Raw genomic sequence first — 22,313 nt, forward strand, 5'->3', positions numbered from 1 at the left:
TGGCCCTCTGATTTTTTTTATGCTGAGCAAACAAGGAAGTGGAGGCATGATTGTGAGAAGAGAGATGGCAGAATCTAACATAGGGTTTAATAGAGTACTCTATTCAGGGGACTCTAGGGGACCTATCAAGATGAGGCCATATTCATGGCCACAGGAACTGATGACTGATAATGGTGCTGACAGGGCAGTGGGCAGGGGACAGAGGACAGAGGATGGTTTCTGGATCTGTTTTGCAGATGGAGGTCACAAATTTTCAGGCAGATTGGCTTCCCAGGGCCTGATGGGATTAAGAAACTAACCGCCATCCTATGGTCTGGCGTGTGATGGGGGAAGGATGGGGACTCAGGTAGAGACTATGTTGTAGCGAGGATTCCTGGAGGGAGTAGGCCCCTGGGGATACGAAAAGGAAGGTTGGGGTTGGGATTGGTCCTTACTGCCTCCTCCCTCCCAGCCACGAAAAGCCAGTGCCACATGCAGTTCTGCCACAGCAGCAGCTTCCAGTGGCCTGGAGGAGTGGACCAGCCGGTCTCCACGGCAGCGGAGCTCAGCCTCATCACCAGAGCACCCAGAACTGCACTCTGAGCTGGGTATCAAGCCCCCTTCTCCAGGCACTGTTTTAGCTCTTGCCAAACCTCCTTCACCCTGTGCACCAGGTCAGTGAAATACTGATGTGGGAAGATACTGATCTCAGAGTATCTGGTGTTCTGCCTCTGACTGTCTGTCCGCTGCAGGTACAAGCAGCCAGTTCTCAGCAGGGGCTGACCGGTCCTCTTCCCCCCTTGTCTCCCTCTATCCTGCTCTGGAATGCCGAGCTCTCATTCAGCAGATGTCTCCTTCAGCCTTTGGTAAGCCACCTCTGTCCTTGGGGCATGGGGCCAGCTGGAAGTTGGGAAGAAGTAGAAAGCAGCAATGTCCTAAGAGGAGACTTTTAGAGCCCTTGGATATTTTTTAATGAAAAGGGATTATTTCCATACCCAGTGGAGCTGTTTCAGAGGGACTTGTGAGTAGTGTTGTGTAGGACCTAGTGGAGCTAGAGCCAGAGTAGAGAGACTGGCCTGGATGGGATTGTCTTGAATGGTTTTGTGCAGAGTTTAGGGTCAGTGAAGGGCAAGAAGGCATCTAGAGAAGTGCCTCATTGCCCTTTTTCTTGCCCGGCAGGTCTGAACGACTGGGATGATGATGAGATCCTAGCATCAGTGTTGGCAGTGTCCCAACAGGAATACCTAGACAGTATGAAGAAGAACAAAATGCACAGAGAGCCACCTCCAGACAAGAGTTGATGGTGACCAGAGACTGGAGACCCATCTCCCAAATCCCGCCTCTCTGCCCTCTGGTGCCACCCTCCCTTTCTTTGGCTTTCTTCCTTCTGCCCTCCCTTCTCTTACTCCTCCCTACTTCCTTCTGGCTGACTCACCTCCATGCCCCCCCATCACTGCCACCACCATCATGTGTCTGCGCCAGCTGACGTGCCCTCTTGCCCTCTGCACAGCACCATCCCTGCATTCCACAGGGGACCTGGGCAAGGGTGCCGAAGGTAGACAAGAGGCACACAGAGACAAACCAGCTGGCAGCCAGGCAGCCCTAGAAGAGAATAAAGACTCCCTTTTCTGCCAAATTCAAAAAAAGTTTGTTATCCTAAATACAGTTTGATGCCAGAGAGGTGGAAGGAAGCAGGTGGGAAATTTGTCTTCCTAGTATCCCGAGAATGTTTGAACCTTCATTGAAATTTTTGCGTTTTCTAAATATACTTTTATTTTACAAAACCAACTAATTACAAAACGGTGTTGGCAACAGCATTGGCTTATTGAGGGTGACAACTCTCTGGTTTGACTGCAGACAGTCTGTGGGGCCCAGAGGGAGCACAGTTATGGTTGCAATCTCTGACCGCCCACTCTGTGGGTGTGGACAGGTTCTAGAGTGAGTTGGGGGTGGGGAGCTGGGGGGGCAGGTGTGGCAGGTATTACATGGGCTTTGGATAATGAGACTCTGACCTCGCTGCATTCCTTTGGCTTCCACCACCACCGCCACCAGTCTTTCTGGAGTCTTGGGGTAGGGGGCATCTCTGCGGATCATGGCTACCACCCAGGATTTGAGTGTGGGGAGTGGGAGCAGCCTCAGCAGATGGGGCACCTCAGCCCTGCAGGTGTTGACAAGATCCACCGTCTGTAATGTCCTTGGCACAATAAAACCAAATGTCAGTTTCCCCTGAGCGCCTCTGTTCTGTCTGGGGCAGAGGGTGGGAGGGCCTTTGGGTAGAAATAGTAATTGTATGGGTCTTGGCTTCACATTTGAAAGCCATGTTCTCCCCAGTAAGATCTGTCTGGGGACTCATAGTTTGTTCATATTTTTGTACAACCACTTTCTGGAACCCAAGACCACCAAGAAGTCCCATTTTTGCCTTCTGTTTCTGCCTTTAGTGATACACAGGATAGAACTGCCCCACCATATTTTCTGGAAATGTGATAGAAGCAGATGACTGAACAAAGATTGAACTCAATATCTCACTTTGTAAACTTTTTCCTTGGATGATTGATGAGCAAATGCTTTGGGAAGGTTAGATAATTAGTGCAATATGAGTTCAGTGGAAGTAACTGGAGGGACCCCCCTCATTGGGTTTAGGAGCTAAGGAACAGTTAGGAATTCTATTCATTGTTCGTACCCACTGTTCTCTGATACCTTTGTCCCAGGCTTTCCTTGGGATAAAGCCAAGGCATAAAAAATGGTTGCCTCCCAGGTTCTGTCAAGTGTCTTTTGTGCCATACTTCAGTAGCAAGACCCCTGTGGGATGATGCATGTCTGTCTCTTCAGGTGAGGGCACAGCTGACTGAATGGTCTGTGGAGTATCTCTGGAATCCCTTGGTTAAGCCTGTGTATATTGGAACGTTGGTCTGAAACCTTTCTCAGCTTTTCCACAACTCCTATAAGTTGCAGGTGACAAACTTGCTGGGTGATTTAAGTCTGGGACTTCATGTTCTTTCTGGTGGTGAGTATTTGGGGAGTGCCCAAAGCCAGTGTAATGTGCCTCTGCATTTGTAAAGATCAGATTAAGCAGGTGGCATTGAATACCCTCTTGTTGAAGTTTCTCTGCCTTTTGGCCTCTTCCTGAAATTGACCCATCCCCTGACTCAAGACAATCTTGTCTTTCAAGATTGATGATCACTGAGAAGCTTTGTGGGAGCTCATCCATCTCCATATAGGTCTTTGACTCCTTCCTGTGGAGCCAATGTCTCTAGATGGAATCACAGCCCTGACCTAATGGTGTATATCTGCATTCTTCTAAGGCCTGGTAGCCACAGTAGACCCACTCATTTCGGGGGAATAAGAAATTTATGGACGAGTCCATGTTGGTGCCCTGCTTTCTGGATATTGTCCTGTGTGTATCTGAATAGACTGAGTCTTCATGTAGATCTATGTTTTTAGTCATGGGTGTGGTCAGGGCTCATTTGCAGGTGTGTTAGATGGTGACTGAATGAGGGATTCTCTGACAGTTTGTGTCTGCATCCGAGACAAGTGCATGTGTGTGGGTCTGTCTGGGATAGCACATCTGTGGTTTCTGTTGGATGGAAGGGCTGTCCATTTCTAATCCAGATAGTCTGGGGAGTGATCATTGGATCATTTTGATGCCTGCCTGCCTTCATCTGTGAGGTTTGGACTGGATCTTTTCAAGTTTCTCTTGTGATACTGCTTGTCTGGGGATGGGAGGGTGTATGCACTCAGGTTTATTGGATTTGCAGTTGTTGAATATATGTTTTGGAGCATCTGTGCCTTCTTGGGATGAACTAGGGGTCTCTTCATTTTTGGAACTATGCAGAGTTCATGCAGACTACATGTCTGAATGTTCTGGTGACTGCACAGTTCTGTTGATATGCCTAATGGGACACTTTTGTGTTTTCGGATGACAGTGTAGGTCAGTAGTGTGTCTGGCATGAGATGATGTGTCTTCAGTGTCATTCTGGCACATAACTTGTGGCAGCATGCCTGCCAAATGATGATTGCATACAAGTTTAGGACAGGTGACAGGTATGTGTCTGACGGGACTTGTTTGATGGTCTCATACATGGTACAGTAGTTTTCTATTTCTACAGGAAGTCTGTCTTGGCTCCCCAGTGGATGTATTGCCTATATATTGTTTTTTTTTCTGTGCATTCATTCTTTGAGAGTTTAGTGTGTTAACAGGCATAGTGAGAGATCAACAATATCACTGAGATGCCTTTGTAAAAATAGATACTTATAAAAATAATTAGGGGCAAGGGGTAACTCAGGTAGCAATATAGGAGCCCCAGTTGCAATCCTTAATACTTCGTTTTTTCCTGAGCATCATCAGGAGTATCCCCCCAGGTTATATGAATGTTTTTTGTTTGTTTTTGGGTAACACCCAGCAGCCTCAGGGATTACTCCTGGCTCCATGCTCAGAAATCACCCCTTCTGCATGAAAGGCCTTACCTCCATGCTATCTCTCCGGCCCCCAGGTGAATGTGTTTTAAAACAAAATATTTTTGTAGGTAGTGTTTTCAGATTGCAGTAGACCAGGATAAAGGGATAATGGGAGTAAACTGGTGAGAGGGGGAACACTGTACTTCTGTGTATATGTCTTTGGAATGATGTTTGAGTCTTTCTAGGACTTGAAGTTTTATGGTCTTCCTATTTTGCCCAGTTTGTGATTTTACCACTTCAGCCTGTTTCACTCTGAGTCCCTGTCCCTTCCATTTGAAAATATACCTCAAAACTACCACCAAGTCAGCCATTCCAGATGTTAGGTAAGACTGATCATTGCCAGAGGTTTCCAACAACGCCCCTGTAGGACATGTGTTCAGGTGTGAAAACTCTGCCTTAGACCCACATCCTCTGCTCCTTTGTGGTAGTGGTCAGAAGTGTTACCCATCCATGGTGGCTGAACAGGTTATTCCAGGATCTTCAGTTTTGGGGTGGAGGCTGCCTAATAATCACCTGGAGGCACAAGTCCTAGTTATAGAGCACTTTTTGAGTCTGGATCTCCTGATAGCCACTGGCACGAATTCTTAAAACACAGACTGGGATTATCTTCATGCTGATTTTGAGGTCTTGGTGGCAGACTAACTTCGTAGGAAATAAGGCGGTACAGTTTATTGTTATTTCTCTCTCTACACATACACACATATACTTTTAAAAAAACCTGCACAGAGACCAAATCAAGTGGTGGTTGCAAAGGGATTCTCAGAACCGGGTTTCATCTTTGTGCTTACCTCCTTCATTTGCATCCAGGCCCCGCCTGAGCAGAAGATCTGGGCTCATATTTGTGAAATGGGTACTTGAATAAGCAGAGGGCGGTATGCAAATACGGGCCAGCTCCCATTGGCTGGACTACAGCAGGTGCCGTGTCCGGATTGATCAAAACCTAGTGGGCGGTGCCTCAATCCGGGACGACTCTACTGCAGCGCGTACCCTGGCTCTGTATCATTGGGCCTGGCGCACCCAGCAGCTTCTAAAGTGGCGCCGCTGGTGGGCGCATTCCGAACCCCTGATTTCTTTGCCTTCCGCCCTGGCTCCCCCCAGCCCTGGTTCCCCACCCTCTCTGCCCCGGGCCTCCACTCCCCGAGGGCTCAGTGGGCTCAATCTATGCGGTGCCGCCACCATGTTGACCAAATCGCCGGTTCCACCACTCCCCGCGACCACCATGCCGCCAGGTGAGCGCAGCCCGTCTTCTAGCCCGAGGCTGGAGGCAGAGGCCGGCAGCGGGGCGGGGGAGAGGTGCGAGCTGAGTTTGCCGCCTGGCCTGGCGGGCCGGCTGTCACCCTGACCTCGCTTCTGCCTTCACAGGAGGCAAGGACCGAGAAGCATTCGAGGCCGAGTACTGCCTGGGCCCTGTCCTGGGGAAGGGGGGCTTTGGCACTGTCTTTGCCGGACACCGCATCTCAGATCGACTCCAGGTACCCACGAGGGTTGGGGAGAAGGAGGCCGTTCGTGTTTGTGCGTGTGTGTGCCCCCGAACGGAAGTGCCCGTGTGTAAGTGTGTGTGGTGTGGTGTGGTGTGTGGGTACCCGGAACGGAAGTTCCCGCTCTGTGATGCTAATTGATCTGGAAGCGGTGGGGCTAGTGCTGGGGTCAAGCGGGCCATGCGGTGGCTGCAATGTCCGCCATTCCTGGAGGAGGTGTGAGGGCTTTGGGGGTGCAGCGATTGGGAGCTGTTGCATGAAATAAGGGATTGCGGGGCAGAGGGGGATTGAGAAATCGAGAACATCAATTGCGGGGATGGTGCTGAGATTTGGGAAATTTCGAGACCGGTGGATGGTGTGGAGTCCTAACCGCCAGCACAACATCCCGTTGGAGTCGGGATGTTGCAGAGTGTGATGGGGAAGTGGGGGGTGGAGATGGGAGGAACTTTGTAATTCAAGCTAGGTGCTGGGGTCCTGCCCGCCACCGGGAGAAAAGCCCACCACCAAGGCTGAGGGAGGGAGTAGGGAACTTGATTCTGGGGAGCTGGTGTGCCTGCGACAGGATTCCCTTTTATAGTATATTGTAGACACCTGGTGAGGATTGTAGAGTAGAAGGGTATGGGGGGGGGTTATCTGCTCCCTCCTCCATCTCTACTTTCTTCTCCAGGTGGCTATCAAAGTGATCCCCCGAAACCGTGTGCTGGGCTGGTCCCCCTTGGTGAGTATTCTTAGGGTCCTCACTGGCCTGGGCACCGCCTTTGTGGAGCCCTCCCACACCCCCTTGCATGGGTCTTAAATGACTCCTTGGTCTTAGAATAGTGAGAAGCACCCCTAACTGCCCTGATACTCTCTGGGCTCCATCCACACTTCCCATCAGGGTTGGGCACCCCAATTCCCATGGAGCTCCGCGTGCCTCCTTCAACCCCCCTCTCCCGGAAACTCAGTTTCAGGGGCTGCCCGCAGGGCATGCTGGTGGGGAAAGAGGGACAGAGGTCATTGGTTGCCATGGTGATGGTATCTGCTGATGCTGTAGGAAGCGCCAAAGGACAGGGTAGGCCTGGGTAGGTTGTTGAGCAGCACCCTCTAGTGGTAGTAGGACAATGAATTGGCTTTGGCGGCCAAGATGGTCGCGTCTGCGCAGCAGCCAAGTCTAGCGTGAGAAAAACGGTGTGGCTGTGCAGGTAGCCTCATGCCCCTAGAGGGCGCTAGTTCCGCAGGGAAGGCATATTTGGCCCCACTTGTGAGCTCACGTGAGGTTTCTATTTCTAGAATTAGTGAATTTATATGGCTAATAGCATTTATGCCGCCTTATTTTATTTATTTTTGGTATGCTACACCTGTCGATGCTTAGGAGTTACACCAGACTCAGCATTCAGGAGGGAGCCAGACCACAGTGGTAGGGTGTTTGCCTTGCATGTGGGTGACCCAGGATGGACGTGGGTTCAATTCCTGGCATTTCATATGGTCCTCAGAGTCTGCCAGCAGCGATTTCTGAGTGCAGAGCCAGGAGTAGCCCCTGAGTGCTGCTGGTGGGGGAGGGGAGAGAGGAGAAACTTTAAAAGTAAAGAATCAGGGGCCGGGCGGTGGCGCTGGAGGTAAGGTGTCTGCCTTACCTGCGCTAGCCTTGGATGGACCACGGTTCGATCCCCCGGCGTCCCATATGGTCCCCCAAGCCAGGAGCGACTTCTGAGTGCATAGCCAGGAGTAACCTCTGAGCGTCACCGGGTGTGGCCCAAAAACCCAAAAAAAAAAAAAGTAAAGAATCATTTAGGAATCAGTTTACTACAGATTGATCCCAGATTGGCTGCATGCCAGTTTGAGTTGATATTTAAGTTGTTGTTGGTTTTTTTTGGGGGGGGGCACACCCGGTGGTGCTCAGGGGTTACTTCTGGTTATGCGCTCAGAAATCGCTCCTGGCTTGGGGGACCATATGGGATGCCAGGGGGAACGAACTGCGGTTCATCCTAGGTTGGCTGCGTGCAAGGCAAATGCCCTACCACTTGCACTACCGCTCTGGCTCCTGAGTTGATAGTTAAGTTTTAGGCAATATTTCAACACTAATGCCACCACTAGTGTTGATTTCCACCAGTGTTACCATGTGCTACCCTTTTTAAAAATTATTAATAAATCACTGAGATACAGTTGAAAATTTATTGATAGTAGAGTTTAAATCATACAATATTCCAATACCTACTCCTTCACCAGTGTTCATTTCCCACCACCAATTTCCCCAGTTAACCTCCTGTCATCCCACTCCCATCCGCAACCCCCAGCCAACCCCTATGGTAGGTACTTTCCCCCTCTTCCCCTTTTATCCTTTTAAACACCATGGTATTGAAATATTATGCATATATCACTTTACTTCCATTCAATTTCCAATTCTTGTCCAGAGCAATTATTTCTTTTGTTTGTCTTTTTGGGCCACACCCAGTGATGCTCAGGGGTTACTTCTGGCTATGTGCTCAGAAATTGCTCCTGGCTTGGGGGACCATATGGGCCAGAGGATTGAACCGTGGTCCATCCTAGGCTCGTGCTGGCAAAGCCTTACCTTTCTGCGCCACTGCTCCAGCCCCCGAGAGCAATTTTTCTTTTTTTTGTTTTTTTTTTTGGGGGGGGGGCCATACCCGGCGGTGCTCAGGGGTTACTCCTGGCTGTCTGCTCAGAAATAGCTCCTGGCAGGCACGGGGGACCATATGGGACACCGGGATTCGAACCAACCACCTTTGGACCTGGATCGGCTGCTTGCAAGGCAAAAACGCCACTGTGCTATCTCTCCGGGCCCGAGAGCAATTTTTTCTAATGGTTACTGTCATGGTGGTGTCTTTTTGTTTGTTTGTTTATATTTCTTTCTCTTAAATAACTACACTTTCTGCCCAACATTTCTTCTTGGCTTTGGGTAATATTCCTACACTGGGTTATTATTGTTAACATATTACAGATGAATGTCACACACTACCTTAACAGGCATGTTTCAAAATTCAGTGATTGCAGCTTAGATACCACGTTTTCAGTTTTGTTGAATAATAATAATAATACCACTCTTCCCCATCACCAATATAACCAAGGCTCCTGATCCTTGTTCCTTCATTACTTTCCTTTCTCAACCTTCACCCTTTATTTCTGCACACAGGGCCCCATATGGTGCTGGGGATTGAACTGGGGTCTGCTGTGTGTAAGGCAAGTGCCTTAACCCCTAAACTATCCAGCCCTCTTTTGTGGAGCTTGGGGTTGAACTTAAGGCCCAGCATATCATACAAGGCAAGGCAACTGCTGTGCTACATCTCCAGCCCAAGATGTGGATAGACTTTTGGCTTAATTTATTTTCCCAATGGCTGTTTTAATCTTCACTCTGACGATAAAGGAAACTACAGTTCACAGGAGATATATTACAATACTTCCCTTGATGTGTGTGAGGACCCGAGTTTAATCCTTTTTTTTTTTTTTTTTTTTTTTTTTTGGTTTTTGGGTCACACCTGGCAGTGCTCAGGGGTTACTCCTGGCTCTATGCTCAGAAATCGCTCCTGGCAGGCACGGGGGACCATATGGGACGCTGGGATTTGAACCACGGACCTTCTGCATGAAAGGCAAACGCCTTACCTCCATGCTATCTCTCCGGCCCCCGGAGTTTAATCCTTGGCATAGGAAAAGGGTAAAGTGATTTGGGTGATAGTACAACAGGTAGGGCAATTGCCTTGCATGTAGCTGACCTGGGTTTGACCCCCATACCCCATATGGTTCCTCCGAGCTCTCTCTGAGCACAGAGATGGGAATAAGCCCTGAGTACTGTCGAGTGTGGCCCCAAAACACAAAGAAAAGGAGGGGAGCCAGATCTTCCAAGTCAGGAGATATGACATTAAGTCCATCCTCTCAGCTTCTTGCCTAACATCTGTGTTTTCTCTCCCTACTTCCCCAGCCTGATTCTGGTACATGCCCACTGGAAGTGGCACTGCTTTGGAAGGTGGGTGCCGGTGGTGGACACCCTGGTGTGATCCGCCTGCTCGACTGGTTTGAGACAACTGAGGGTTTCATGCTGGTCCTTGAGCGGCCTTTGCCAGCCCAGGATCTCTTTGACTACATCACAGAGCAGGGCCCACTGGGTGAAAGCCGAAGCCGCAGCCTCTTTGCCCAAGTAGTGTCAGCTGTTCGGCACTGTCATGCCCGCGGCGTTGTCCATCGTGACATCAAAGATGAGAACATCTTGATGGACCTCTGCCGGGGTCGTGCCAAACTTATTGATTTTGGTTCCGGTGCCCTGCTTCATGATGAACCTTACACTGATTTTGATGGTAAGGCTTTCCTAAATCTGGGCAAATTTCTCCCCTTGTGTTTATGGCCTTTTAACTTCTCACTGCCTTCATTTTTCCATGGGTGGAGGGGACTCCTAACTAAGTCTTGCTCACTGATTTCTTTTTAGTACCTTGATCTTTCTGTGGGTTCTTATTCTGGGAGGGGGGTTCCTCCCATTACTTTCAAGTTCTTTTACCTTGCCAAGAGGATTCTTCTGTTATTTTTGAAGTTCCTTTGCTTCTCTTACAAAGAGCTCTTCTTCTGGTAAGAGGACTGAACTTTTGGGAAGGGGCTGTGGAGTGGAATGTGAGAAGTGCGTTATGGGCAAGTGATCTACTCTGGCTTATGAACAGGGACACGGGTATACAGCCCTCCCGAATGGATCTCGTGTCACCAGTACCATGCCCTCCCAGCCACGGTCTGGTCACTTGGCATCCTCCTCTATGACATGGTGTGTGGGGATATCCCATTCGAGAAGGACCAGGAGATTCTGGAGGCTAAGCTCCGCTTCCCAGCTCATGTCTCCTCAGGTGAGACTGTGTCCAAGCCCTGTATATACTCTAGCCCATCCAGATCTTTCCTTCAGTGTGCTAATTTCCTGTGTGCCTATGCCTACAGACTGCAGTGCCCTAATCCGCCGGTGCCTGGCCTCCAAACCATCTGCACGCCCTTCACTGGAGGAGATTCTTCTGGATCCCTGGATGCAGACACCAGCTGAAGATGAAACCCTTGATGATGTCCCCGAAGGGGCTTCCACTCCTCTAGCCTGGTCCCTGCTGCCCTAATAGTGCCCAGGCCTCCCACACCCACCTGCCCACTCCTGGTTGGAACAACCATTTCATGGTTGTGCCACAGGGATAGATGGGCCAACTACAGTTGACTTGGTTTTACAGGTCATTACAAATTCAGTGTTACAGGGTCAGATTGGGGCTTGGGGGTCAGAAAAACCGAAGCCAGATCTGTCCCAACCCCCATCCCAATCCTTTCAAGGAGCCTTCCTCCCACATCCTGTTTTCTGGAGAGGACATTTTGGAGCTTTTCCTTTGCTATAGATGTTGATTTAACTGATGTTCCTTTAGATTTTGAGCTCCCCTCCCACTAGGTTCTGCCTCTGTTGAATTGTAGCTGCTTTAGTTACCCTTTCTTCAACTACCACAATTTTGTTTTCAAGCTATTTGGGCAAGGGTGCTTTCTAATTTCCCAGTGGCTCTTCAGCCAAGGGACTCTTAGCCTAGGATCTCTCATTCAGTCAGGCTGCTCACCTACCTCAGCCCAGGGTTTCTTTATTCTGGGGGAGGTTATGCTCTCTTGTTTTCCCTGGGCTCATGCTCTCATTTCCATTTTCTGCCCCCTTTTGATAAAAGGACCTTTGTTATCCCAAGTGCTCTTATTCTGATATGGTGATTCCTACTTCCGTGCTTAGAGGGGAAGGAATGGGAGATGGACAGCACCAGAGTCCACTAGGAAAGGGTAGATGGCTTTTGACAGGCTGGGATGAAGGAAATAAAGTCTTGTTTGCTTTCTTGGCCCCCTACCCCTATTTAGATTCTTATTGCCTCTTAGGCTTGTCCAGTTGCCGAAATGTAAATACTTAATGTATGGAGGGTAGGGGTAGAGTTCCAACTGTGTTATTTCCCATCTTCCTGCCTGGATTGTTTAAAAAGCCATGTGTGGAAACCCACTAATAAATGTCAAAAATCAAAAGTGACTGCCCCTTTGTGGAGCCAGCTTCAAATCTTGGCTTTGTAGAATCAAGATTTGGGGTTGGACTAGATCACCGCTGTGTCCTGTGAGCTCCAGTGTTGTGGCTCAAGAATACTGTACCTGCTTCCAGTGTTTGGAGTATGTGCAGAAGGGCTGCATTCAACTACTGAGCATACTGAAGCTGAAACACATTCGCAAAGCTGGCCAGCATAGAACAAAGAAGAAAAATCCAGTCCATTACCCTCCACCTCCTCCAAACACCAGGCATACCCCCCTTTTTAAGTATTTTCCACTCTGGCAAGGTGAACTTGGGGGAGTCTGATCAGTCCTGATAGGAGGTGTCCCCAACCTATTCTATGGAAATGGAAGTTGTGGTCAGTCTTTGCATACATACATTATATATAATATGTGTTGCATATATATTTGGCCACATCTGGCAGTGCTCGGCATATTCCTGGCTCAGGGATCACTACTGACAAGTTCAGGGAACCATATGGGATGCTGGAGTTTGAACCCAGGCCAGCTGTGTGCAAAAAAAACAAGCACCCTACTCACTGTAATGTCTGGCCCAAGCATACTGTTTTATCACAAACCTTGCCCTCTTATTTCCTGGGTCTGATTCCCTATTTGTGGTCCAATTGTGCTCCAAATCTTCATACTGGGTGGAGTCTCCCGCGGAGAAGGGCCTAAGATTATTCATGGAGTACCTGCCTAGCTTGCGGAGTCTTGGGTTCTATCCTCAATACTGCAAGGACCCTGGCACACTGCCAGGAGCGGACCCACACTCCAAACTGGGATGTATGCCTTCCCCGAAATGTCAGGCAGGACCAGCCAGAAAAGGGAGAAAAACCAACGTGGCCGGGCAGAGACCGCGGAATCAACGCGGAGGTGGCAGCAGGTTTCTGGCTGGGAGCTCGCCGGTGGGGCGTGGCCAAGGGCTGGGTAGGGCCGGCTGCGTGCCAGCAGCTTCGGGAGCTGACGAGGGAGAAGCAAGGCCGGCCCCACCCACCCAGAGACGGAAGTGGAAATGACGATCACGGAAGTGGCCTGCTGTTGCCGAGGGGACGGGCCAGGCAGATGCCAACATGGCAACGGTTGGGGCTGGTGGTTCCTCGGCGACGACTGGGCCCGGGGCGGTGTCCACTGAAGCCTTGGAACCTGGGAGCGCTAGTGCAGGTGAGACAGACGTGGGGGAATGCGCAGGGATCGTGAGTCAGGAAGGTTCTTTCGCGACGAGGGGTGCATCTAGTAGGGACCAGCTGTGTGTGTGTGTGTGAGAGAGAGAGAGAGAGAGAGAGAGAGAGAGAGAGAGAGAGAGAGAGAGAGAGAGAGAGAGAGAGAGAGAGAGTCAGTGTCAGTCAAGGCGCGGGGCAAAGAGTGTTATAGGAGGATGTTGGGGCAGTGAAGCAATCATTATGATGAGGGGGAGATCCCTCCTGCATATAGGAAGTGGAGCCCATGAAATGAGAGGGCAGCTCTTTCCTTGAGGTGTTCAGAGGCATTCGGTGTGTGTGTGGGGGGTCTGCCTTTTTAGAAGGGTGAGGCCAATCGAGAGGTGCTTGTTTCCTAGATGCAGGGGCTGTGTGACTTAGGGTGGGGCCTGTCTTATGTGACTTAACAGTTCATTGTGTGCATAGGCATGGGCATTGAAAGAAATCAAACTGTTCTGGGGATGCTTCCTCATGAAGTCGGGATTCATGGTAGAGGGGAGGGCAAGGGTGTCGTCTATGGAGAAAACAGCTTTCTGAGGTGTGGGGAGACTGCAGAACAAAGAATAATACCTTGGGTTAAGATGGTTGGGGGGCTATGGGGTATGGAGGCAGTGCTGGAATCTGAGTGGATCACAGGGAGAGCAGAGCCTTCATTTCCTCTTGGGAGTACCCAGCCAGTCATTTATTATATGGAGTCTGATCTATGTGCTAGTAGGAAAATAACTTATTTTCCTTGTATGGCCATACTGCCTTTGGAGGAGTCCAGTGCCATAGGAGGGAAGGACTGGAGAGATCATTCTCAGGAAAATGGGGTGACTTATTAGCTGTTGGAAGCATCATTCTTTAATGGGGTGCCTTAGCCTAAGAGTGGGTATGAGATGGGCTATCAAGATTTTCCTGGGACAAGTCTTACTTAGTTAATATCAGTTTCGATAAACCTGCCCTTTGTTTTTTCCATACAATGGAAACTCATAGCTCTTTTGGAAATTAGAGTGACAGGAGTTTTTTGAGGTGACCTATATAAACCCCCTCTGCCAAGCCACAATCAGGCTGTAGTAAGCAGTTCATAAACATGGAGAATGGAGTTGGTTTTCTGTTCAGTAAGAACTGTCTCCAGGGGAAGTGAGAGGGCCCCCTGGTGGGTCCTTAAGGGCTAACCCAAGCCATTTCCTTATAACTCAGAATGATTCTAGGTATGGGCCTAGGCTGGCCTGGGCCCCACTTTTAACTTCCTGCTGGCTCCTTCTGCAAAGTGGCAGGAGCAAAGGGAGGAATTGGCGCAGCTGGTAAGATCTGGGTTGAGAAAGAAGAATTGGAGGGTGGTTGCTTGGTGTGTCTATGCAAGCTGCTTCTGACCACATTTCCTTATCCCTTCCATTCCCCGCAGCTCACCGGCGACTCAAATACATCTCTCTAGCTGTGCTGGTGGTCCAGAATGCCTCCCTCATCCTCAGCATCCGCTACGCCCGCACACTGCCTGGGGACCGCTTCTTTGCCACCACTGCTGTGGTCATGGCTGAAGTGCTCAAAGGTCTCACCTGCCTGGTGCTGCTCTTTGCACAGAAGAGGGGTACGAGCCAGGGAGGGGTGCTACCCTGTGGCCAGTGGGTGGGACAGGGTGTGTATATATGTGTATGTGTGTTTGCATACATAATCCCTGTCCATATACAGAAGTTTTGCCTGTACCTTTTAGGCCCAGGAGTTAGCCAGCTGTGATCTCTAGCATTGAGATCCACCCCCTGAGGTAGCTGGGGTTCTTTAACTTTTTATTAAGGAGAATTTCAAACATATAAAAAAATCAAAGACACTAATAAAATACCCACATATCCCTCACCCAGATTTAACAATTATACATTATTAGATACAACAATTATCTAAGCTCTCCCTGTGGTTCCACTCAGCCCCCAGCACTGCATCCATACTGCCAGCCCCCACCACCATCTTAACCCAAGGCAATTTTTTGTTCTGCAGTCTCTCCACACCCTCAGAACCCTTGTTTTCTGCACCAATCACTTATACTTAGTGATTCTCCATGCGGAGTCCAAGTAAACTATGCCTACCTTCCTCCCTTCCTGAACCGCAGCTTTATTTTTGGCGGTGCTCGGGTTACTCCTGGCTCTGCATTTAGAAATCACTCTGGGGGGCCGGAGCAGTGGCGCAGCAGTCGGGTGTTTGCCTTGCATGCAGCTGACCTAGGATGGACTGTGGCTCAATCCCCAGGCATCCTATATGGTCCCTAAACCAGGAGTGGTTTCTGAGTGCATAGCCCGTGAGCATCACCGGGTGTGGCCCAAAAACAAACAAATAAACAAAAAAAAGTAGAAATCATTTCGGGCAGGCTCGAATGTGATGTGGGGAATCGAACCCATCAGGTTCATTTTGGGTTGGCTGCGTGCAAGGCAAATATCTGACCGCTGTGCTATCACTCCAGCCCCTCAGCTTTCATTTTTTTGGTGGGGTTTTGGTCACAACCAGCAATGCTCAAGGGTTTCTCCTTGTTCTTCACTCAGGAATCATTCCTGGGGGTGCTTGAGGGACCATATGGGATGCTGGGGATCAAACCTGGGCAGGTAAACACCCTACTATTTCTCTGGCCCCCACCCCATCTTATATTGAATCAGTATGAGCACTGTGAAGAGAGGGTGATTTTGAAGCAAATCCTCGTTATTTTAAACAAGTATCTTTATGCAGTAAGAAATAACTGCAGGATCTAAAAATCATATATTAAAAATTATTTTGAAATGAATCATTTAAAACATAATAAAATCATCAAATACCCAGCCAGTGTTCAAATTTATAATGCTTTCCTAAATGTCAATGCAAGTTTTGAAGACTTTGTTGGAATCAGTGGCTGGAGATGTGGCTCAGAATAGAGGCAGGAGGCCTTGGATTTGGGACTGGCACCACTCAGAGAAATATCAGTGTTTTTTAAGTGGGAAGTGTTTATTGAAGTCTAGTCACTCTAAGGCTCTCTTCCCAGTCTTTGCTCCTCAGTAAAGGAGATGACTTCATAGAATTGAAGCAGTCTGCCTCCTGAGATATTTAACAGTTCTCTTCTGATATTTATCTGTAAGTTGTATTTATCGACTGATTTAAGTACCTCCTTGAAATACAACCTTTAAAGAGGTGCCTTCTATAACACGTTTCCCATTCCTTTCTTGGTAAAAGTCTTGCATCAGTATAGGAGATGCGTTACTAGATCTATCCTCAGTATTTACCTTATGGGAAATTTTTTTGTTAAATGTGGGATTGGGTTTGGGACATACCTGGGACTGCTTAAGGGCTATTCCTTGGTCTGTGCTCAGGAGTGACCCATTTGTGCAGAGAGGAACTACATGTAATGCTGGGTATTCCAACTGGGATTGACCACCTACATGCAAGTGTCTTAACTGCTGTTCTTTGGCCCCATAGGAAACATTCTGAATTTGTTCTTGAGTTGCAGTTCCCTGAGAAACAGCAGTATAGGCACTGCTTTTTTTCTGTTCATGCCTTGTTCTGAGACTCATTGAGCACAAATACTAGCAGGCCAGGCTCTGGAGGTGGAGATAAAGGGGTCAAACATTCAGTCTTCTTAATCTTTTTTTTCTGATTTTTTGGACTATACTTGGCTGTGTTCAGGGATCACTCCTTGTGGGGTTTAGGGGACCATATGGGGTCCTGGGGATTGAAGCCTAGTCAGCTCATGCAAGGCAAGTGCCTTACCTACTATAGTATTGCTCCAGCCCTAAATGTTCTTTTGGGGTGGCACACCTAGAGGTTTTCTCTGTGCTCAGGGATTGTTTTAGTGGTCTCAGGACCTTATGGGGTGCTGAGAATTGGATCTGTATTGGTTGCACATAAAGCAAACATCTTGCTGTAATATCACTCCAACCCCAGAGCTGAGGCTTTAGATGGAGAGAAACAAATAGGTACAGGTAGGAACTCCAAGCCTTCCCTATATGTACAATTTCAAATCCTCCCCCCTTTTTTCTCTCTGAATGAATTTGGTGGTGTAAACAAGTTCCAACCTTCTGTCAGGCCATTTGTATATTCACATTGTTTATCTTTCCCTATTTATATACAAGTCACAGTGGACATCTGAATGTGTCCTGATATGGTGCAACAGCTGTATGGTGAAATGTACGGTACTTTTTTGGTTTGTGGCTGTACTGGGCAGTGCTCAGGGCTTATTCCTGATTCTGTGTGCAGGGATCACACTTGGCATGCTCTGGGGACCCTGCTTGGCTGCATACAAGGAAAGCATATTTCCTGCTGGACTATTGCTCTGGCCCTAAAATGTATGGGTTTTATATCATGCTGTCTGGATTTCCAAAGCCCTGCTATCAATAATGGGTTAGAAATCAGTAAAAACTGCCAAGGACGAATGCCATCAAGGGCAAGGATGGGCTCCTGGGACCCAACATCAAGCAGTTTTGCCCAAACCTTGCACAGTAGTGGTGGGGTTTATCTCTGAGGGTGACACTGCAGTGCAGTGCAGTCAGTTTCATGTTGGAGCAGGTCTGCTTTTTGATTCCCAGCATCACACACTCCCCTGAGCACTGCCAGGGCACCCCCTCCGCACAGTTCCCTCATTTCCATTAGATATGGCCCAAAATCTACAAAAATGAATGAAAAAATAGTCTGATGATCAGATGCAGTGGTTGTATGATTTGCTACTTTGTTTAAAGAGGTGCCTTCTATAACACGTTTCCCATTCCTTTCTTGGTAAAAGTCTTGCATCAGTATAGGAGATGTGTTACTAGATCTATCCTCAGTATTTACCTTATGGGAAATTTTTTTGTTAAATGTGGGATTGGATTTGGGACATACCTGGGACTGCTTAAGGGCTATTCCTTGGTCTGTGCTCAGGAGTGACCCATTTGTCCATGATTTGCTACTTTGGGGGTTCCACATCTGGTGGTGCTCAGGAGTTAGTTACACCTGGCTCAGGAATTACTCCTTGTGGTGGTAGGGGATCATATGGGATGCCAGGGACTGAACCTTGGTTGGCTACATGCAAAGCAAGTGCTTTACCCACTGTACTATCCAGCCCTTATTTTCTTTTATTTTGGTGTTTGGGCCATACCTGGTGCTTCTCAGGGCTTAGTCCTGGGTCAATGGACCTTATGCAGTGCTGGGAACTAAACTGAGATTGACCATGTGCTCTCTTTGGTCCCTGAATAATTATTTTATAAAACCTTTATGGCAAATATCCACCATGCCTATGAGAGATATGACTTTAGGGAAATAGCCCAGATATCATTATTTATTCCTTAGTGAATCTAAATTATCTGGAGACACAGACCCAGGTACTGTCCTGCCCACAGGAGACACCCCACATTTTAGAAGCTAGTGCTATAAAGGGCTCTCCTCCCCTACCTAGGTAATGTGAAGCATCTGGTTCTCTTCCTCCATGAGGCTGTCCTGGTGCAGTATGTGGACACACTCAAGCTTGCAGTGCCCTCTCTCATCTACACCTTGCAGAATAACCTCCAGTATGTGGCGATCTCCAATCTGCCAGCTGCCACTTTCCAGGTGAGCCTTGAGCCCAGCATGATCTCAGAGGAACTGGTTGGGTTGGAGGTTATAGGATGTTGAGGTGGGGGAATGAAGGAATAGGGTCACTTCTGGAACTGTCTTGAAATTCATCTCGACCCCAGGTTTATGAATTAGGAGCTGTGATGACTCAAAGATATAAGATGTTACCATGAGGCCTAAATTGGCAGTAGAAAAGCTTGAGGCTGTTTGTAGGCAGGCAGACAGGGAAAAATGGGTTCAAGAGGACTAAGGGAGTTTAGTGAAAAGGCTGGACTGTGTGCTTAGTCCACAGGATGCTACATGGTTCTCCCAAACAATTTGGAGGGTGATCCCTGAACACTGCTGCAACTGGGAGGCCCCCAAACAAAAAACCCTAAACCCCCAAATACAAAAAAAAGCCAGCCAGTCTAGTTTTAGCCCAAATCTCAAATCTCAGCTCTGCTGCTTCCCAGCTATATGATATTGGGCAAATCACTCAACATCTCTGTGCCCTACTTTTCAAATCCTTATCTTGAATGTTACAGTAGTATCCCATCATATGAAATGCTGAGTCTCACACCAGGCACATATTATTTTCCAGGTTGCTCCCTCATCAGAGAATCTATCACTTGTCACTGTGTAAAGTGTTAAACATATCAGCTGCCTGTTTTTGGTGAGGGGGCCACACCTGGTAGTTCTCAGAGATCACTCTGGCAGCACTTGGGGGCCAGAGGGGGTACAGAGCACAAACCAAGTACCTACCCACTGTTCTATATCTAGCCCTGACCTTAGCTGTTTTACAGATGATGGCGTTAAGGCTCAGACAGGGCAGGTGCTTTTGTCCCTCATCACAGAGCCTGGCTGTAGCCTGTCACTGGGTAGTGCTCCAGGATTACTCCTGATGGGATCACTCCTAATGGGCTCAAAGGAACAGAGTAGGTACTTGAGATGAATCCTAGGTCAGCTGTACAAATACCCCACTTGATGGCCCCCCCCTTACCTACTTTCTGGACATCCCCTTTGAGCACTTAAGTGTCAGTGGTCAAGGGATGGTTAGGATTTTTGTTTTGGGGCCGTGCCCAATGGTGCATAGGAATTATTTCTGGGGATGAATTCAGGGCTCACTCTTGGTAGTGGTTGGGGGAACATGAGGTGCCTGGGATCAAACTAGGGTTTAAGTATTTAAGTAATGTATTACTGCTCCGGCCTCTGGGGATGGCTGTTTTTAACCAGTTTTCATAGTTATGGCTTGCTCTTGAACCTGGGGGGACCCTTGAGGGTCTGTCCTCAGTGTCTGCCACCTGCCATTCCCCAGGTGACTTACCAGCTGAAGATCCTGACCACAGCACTGTTCTCCGTGCTCATGCTGAACCGCAGCCTCTCCCGCGTGCAGTGGGCCTCCCTGCTGTTGCTTTTCACCGGAGTCGCCATTGTGCAGGCCCAGCAAGCTGGGGGTGGGGGCCCACGGCCTCTGGACCAGAACCCAGGGGCAGGCCTCGCTGCTGTTGTGGCCTCCTGCCTCTCATCTGGTTTTGCAGGTGTCTACTTTGAGAAGATCCTTAAGGGCAGCTCAGGCTCTGTGTGGCTGCGGAATCTACAACTGGGCCTCTTCGGCACAGCCCTGGGCCTAGTGGGGCTCTGGTGGGCCGAGGGGGCAGCGGTGGCCCGCCGGGGCTTTTTCTTTGGCTATACACCTGCTGTCTGGGGTGTAGTACTCAACCAGGCCTTTGGCGGCCTGCTGGTGGCTGTCGTGGTCAAGTATGCTGACAACATTCTTAAGGGTTTTGCCACGTCCCTGTCCATTGTGCTTTCAACTGTTGCCTCCATCCGCCTCTTTGGCTTCCATGTGGACCCACTGTTTGCCCTGGGCGCTGGGCTGGTCATTGGGGCCGTCTACCTCTACAGCCTTCCCCGAGGTACATTCAAAGCCATAGCTTCTGCCTCCACCTTGGCCACAGCCACAGCCACAGCTGGGCCCTGCACTCATCAGCAGCCTCCAGGGCAGCCACCACCACCACCATCTTCCTACCGTGGAGACCTCAGGATGGAACCCCTTCTTCCCAAGTCAGTGCTGGTGAAGTGAGTGCTGGCAGCAGTGGGGGGATCCTGGGTAGGGGAACTGGGTGGAGGGTTTAGACAGTGGCAGAAGCCATGTCACTACGGAGGAGCCTGGCTTTCTGGGCTGGACAGGCTCTTACAGAGGCCATGGAGACTTAAGGAAGGTGGGCCATCAGGTGAACCCTTCTATGGGTAGTAAGCTGGTTACCTTCGCCTTTGTCTCGCCACCCCTTTGGGAATAGTCAAGGCCTTTTATTTTTTGTCGCACTCAGTCAATGGTGTCCTGTCTCAGGTCTGGGGGAATCACTTGCAGCAAGCCCTTCCTGTTGATCAGGACATGGATGCTTTAGCTTTCTAATCATGACTGAGGCCTCCCGTTGCATTCAGTGGCTAAGAGCTGGAGGCCTTCTCTCTTACTACCACTGTATCAGGGTTAGCCACACAGATCTTTCTGTGGTGTTTGAGGTGGCTGCCCTTAACATGGAGGCTGCATGAAAATAGGTCTCTTGCGGGCACCTAGGGAGACAAGGGGCCAGAGTTGAGAATTTTGGCATCAGCCAATTGCAGGGGAGGGGAGAGTACCATGTCTTTTGTGGGTTGGAAACTTTGTGGTATAATCAGGTATTCACAATCTTGGGTGTGGGCAAAACAAGGAGATATCCTTGAAGGCAGTGTGCCAGTGATTCTAAGGACAGCAAGTGGTTGGGGCAGGGGACTTTTGAGCCATTTTGAGGAGAAATAACGCTGCCAACCATATCTGTGCTACCCCCTTGGCTGCTGGAAACACCCTTATTTACAGGAGGGTGTCTTTAAATGACTGATAGGTGGAATCTACCCCTTGCAGTCCTCAAAGCTTATTAACTCTTTAACCATCTCCCAGGTGTGTGTGTGCGTGCACGTTTGTGTGCGTGAGCATGTACTTGGGAGATACTTGGTCTGTCTTTGCTATGTGTACATATGACCATTGAATCTTTATTTTTGATTAATTTGTTCTGATTCATTTTTGGGGGTGAGGGCGTTATCTTCTAAACAACTGTAATGAACAAATGTCAGGATACCCAACGCAAAATAAAGATGTTCTATTTATTTAGTCCATGTGTAGCTTTCTGACCCTTTCTGCATTGGCTGTGACTTACTAACCCCAGAACTACCAGCCTCCTTCCCATTGCCCTTGCTTGCTCAGGGAATTCGCTTGTCAGCTCGCCCCAGCTCTCTTGTTTTTCTTTCCTTCCCACCCCCATCACAGGTTGCTCACCAAGGTGAAGGGTTCGTAGCCGCTGGGATCGACGACGCTAGCCTGGGCTCCGTTCTCTCCTTTGGCCCTGGCCCAGCCACAACCCAACTCTCTGATCAGTATTAGTGGTGGGAGAAGGTAGTCAACGACCCACCCACCCCCATCCAACCCTCATTTCCCTCCCTAAAGAGTTGAACAAACTTGCTCTGGGAATGAAAGCCTGGATAGGACTTAGCTCAGTCTTTACCCCTCCTGTGTACCCTGCTATCCCCACACACTATTTCTTAGGGTTTTTTGGCAAATAAAAATGCTCTGCACCTGGCTGATTTGGGTTGGAAAACCCCCAAGTTGGAGGGAAGAAAGCACTCGGTCCCTTTGGGCATGAACCACCAATATGTTCTTTATTAAAAA

The 22,313-nt window shown here is 49.0% G+C and overlaps 4 protein-coding genes across 7 annotated transcripts in view; 3 read left to right on the forward strand and 1 right to left on the reverse strand.

Annotated features, from left to right (window-relative positions):
- OTUD5 (OTU deubiquitinase 5) overlaps positions 1 to 2,203 on the forward strand; it is a 42,456-nt gene extending 40,253 nt beyond the window's left edge. For all 3 annotated transcript variants that reach the window (XM_049767252.1, XM_049767253.1, XM_049767254.1), the window contains exons 7-9: positions 452 to 653; positions 732 to 845; positions 1,159 to 2,203. In XM_049767252.1, coding sequence (XP_049623209.1) covers positions 452 to 653; positions 732 to 845; positions 1,159 to 1,280 — 438 coding nt within the window. In that variant the 3' untranslated portion in view covers positions 1,281 to 2,203. The remainder of the gene's footprint in view (positions 1 to 451; positions 654 to 731; positions 846 to 1,158) is intronic.
- PQBP1 (polyglutamine binding protein 1) overlaps positions 1 to 22,313 on the reverse strand; it is a 143,816-nt gene that overhangs the window by 116,380 nt on the left and 5,123 nt on the right. The window lies entirely within an intron of this gene.
- On the forward strand, positions 4,512 to 11,903 carry PIM2 (Pim-2 proto-oncogene, serine/threonine kinase). Its single transcript, XM_049767288.1, has 6 exons — positions 4,512 to 5,663; positions 5,797 to 5,906; positions 6,580 to 6,630; positions 9,826 to 10,198; positions 10,553 to 10,729; positions 10,818 to 11,903. The coding sequence occupies exons 1-6, from the start codon at positions 5,309 to 5,311 to the stop codon at positions 10,982 to 10,984; spliced, it is 1,233 nt and encodes a 410-aa protein (XP_049623245.1). The 5' UTR covers positions 4,512 to 5,308; the 3' UTR covers positions 10,985 to 11,903.
- SLC35A2 (solute carrier family 35 member A2) lies at positions 12,980 to 22,198 on the forward strand. Its single transcript, XM_049767289.1, has 5 exons — positions 12,980 to 13,079; positions 14,502 to 14,684; positions 18,477 to 18,628; positions 19,926 to 20,689; positions 21,915 to 22,198. Exons 1-5 carry the CDS (start codon positions 12,989 to 12,991, stop codon positions 21,940 to 21,942), a joined length of 1,218 nt encoding a protein of 405 aa, XP_049623246.1. The 5' UTR covers positions 12,980 to 12,988; the 3' UTR covers positions 21,943 to 22,198.

The sequence above is a fragment of the Suncus etruscus genome, chromosome X, assembly GCF_024139225.1.
Source record: "Suncus etruscus isolate mSunEtr1 chromosome X, mSunEtr1.pri.cur, whole genome shotgun sequence".
NCBI classification, from domain to species: Eukaryota; Metazoa; Chordata; class Mammalia; order Eulipotyphla; family Soricidae; genus Suncus; species Suncus etruscus.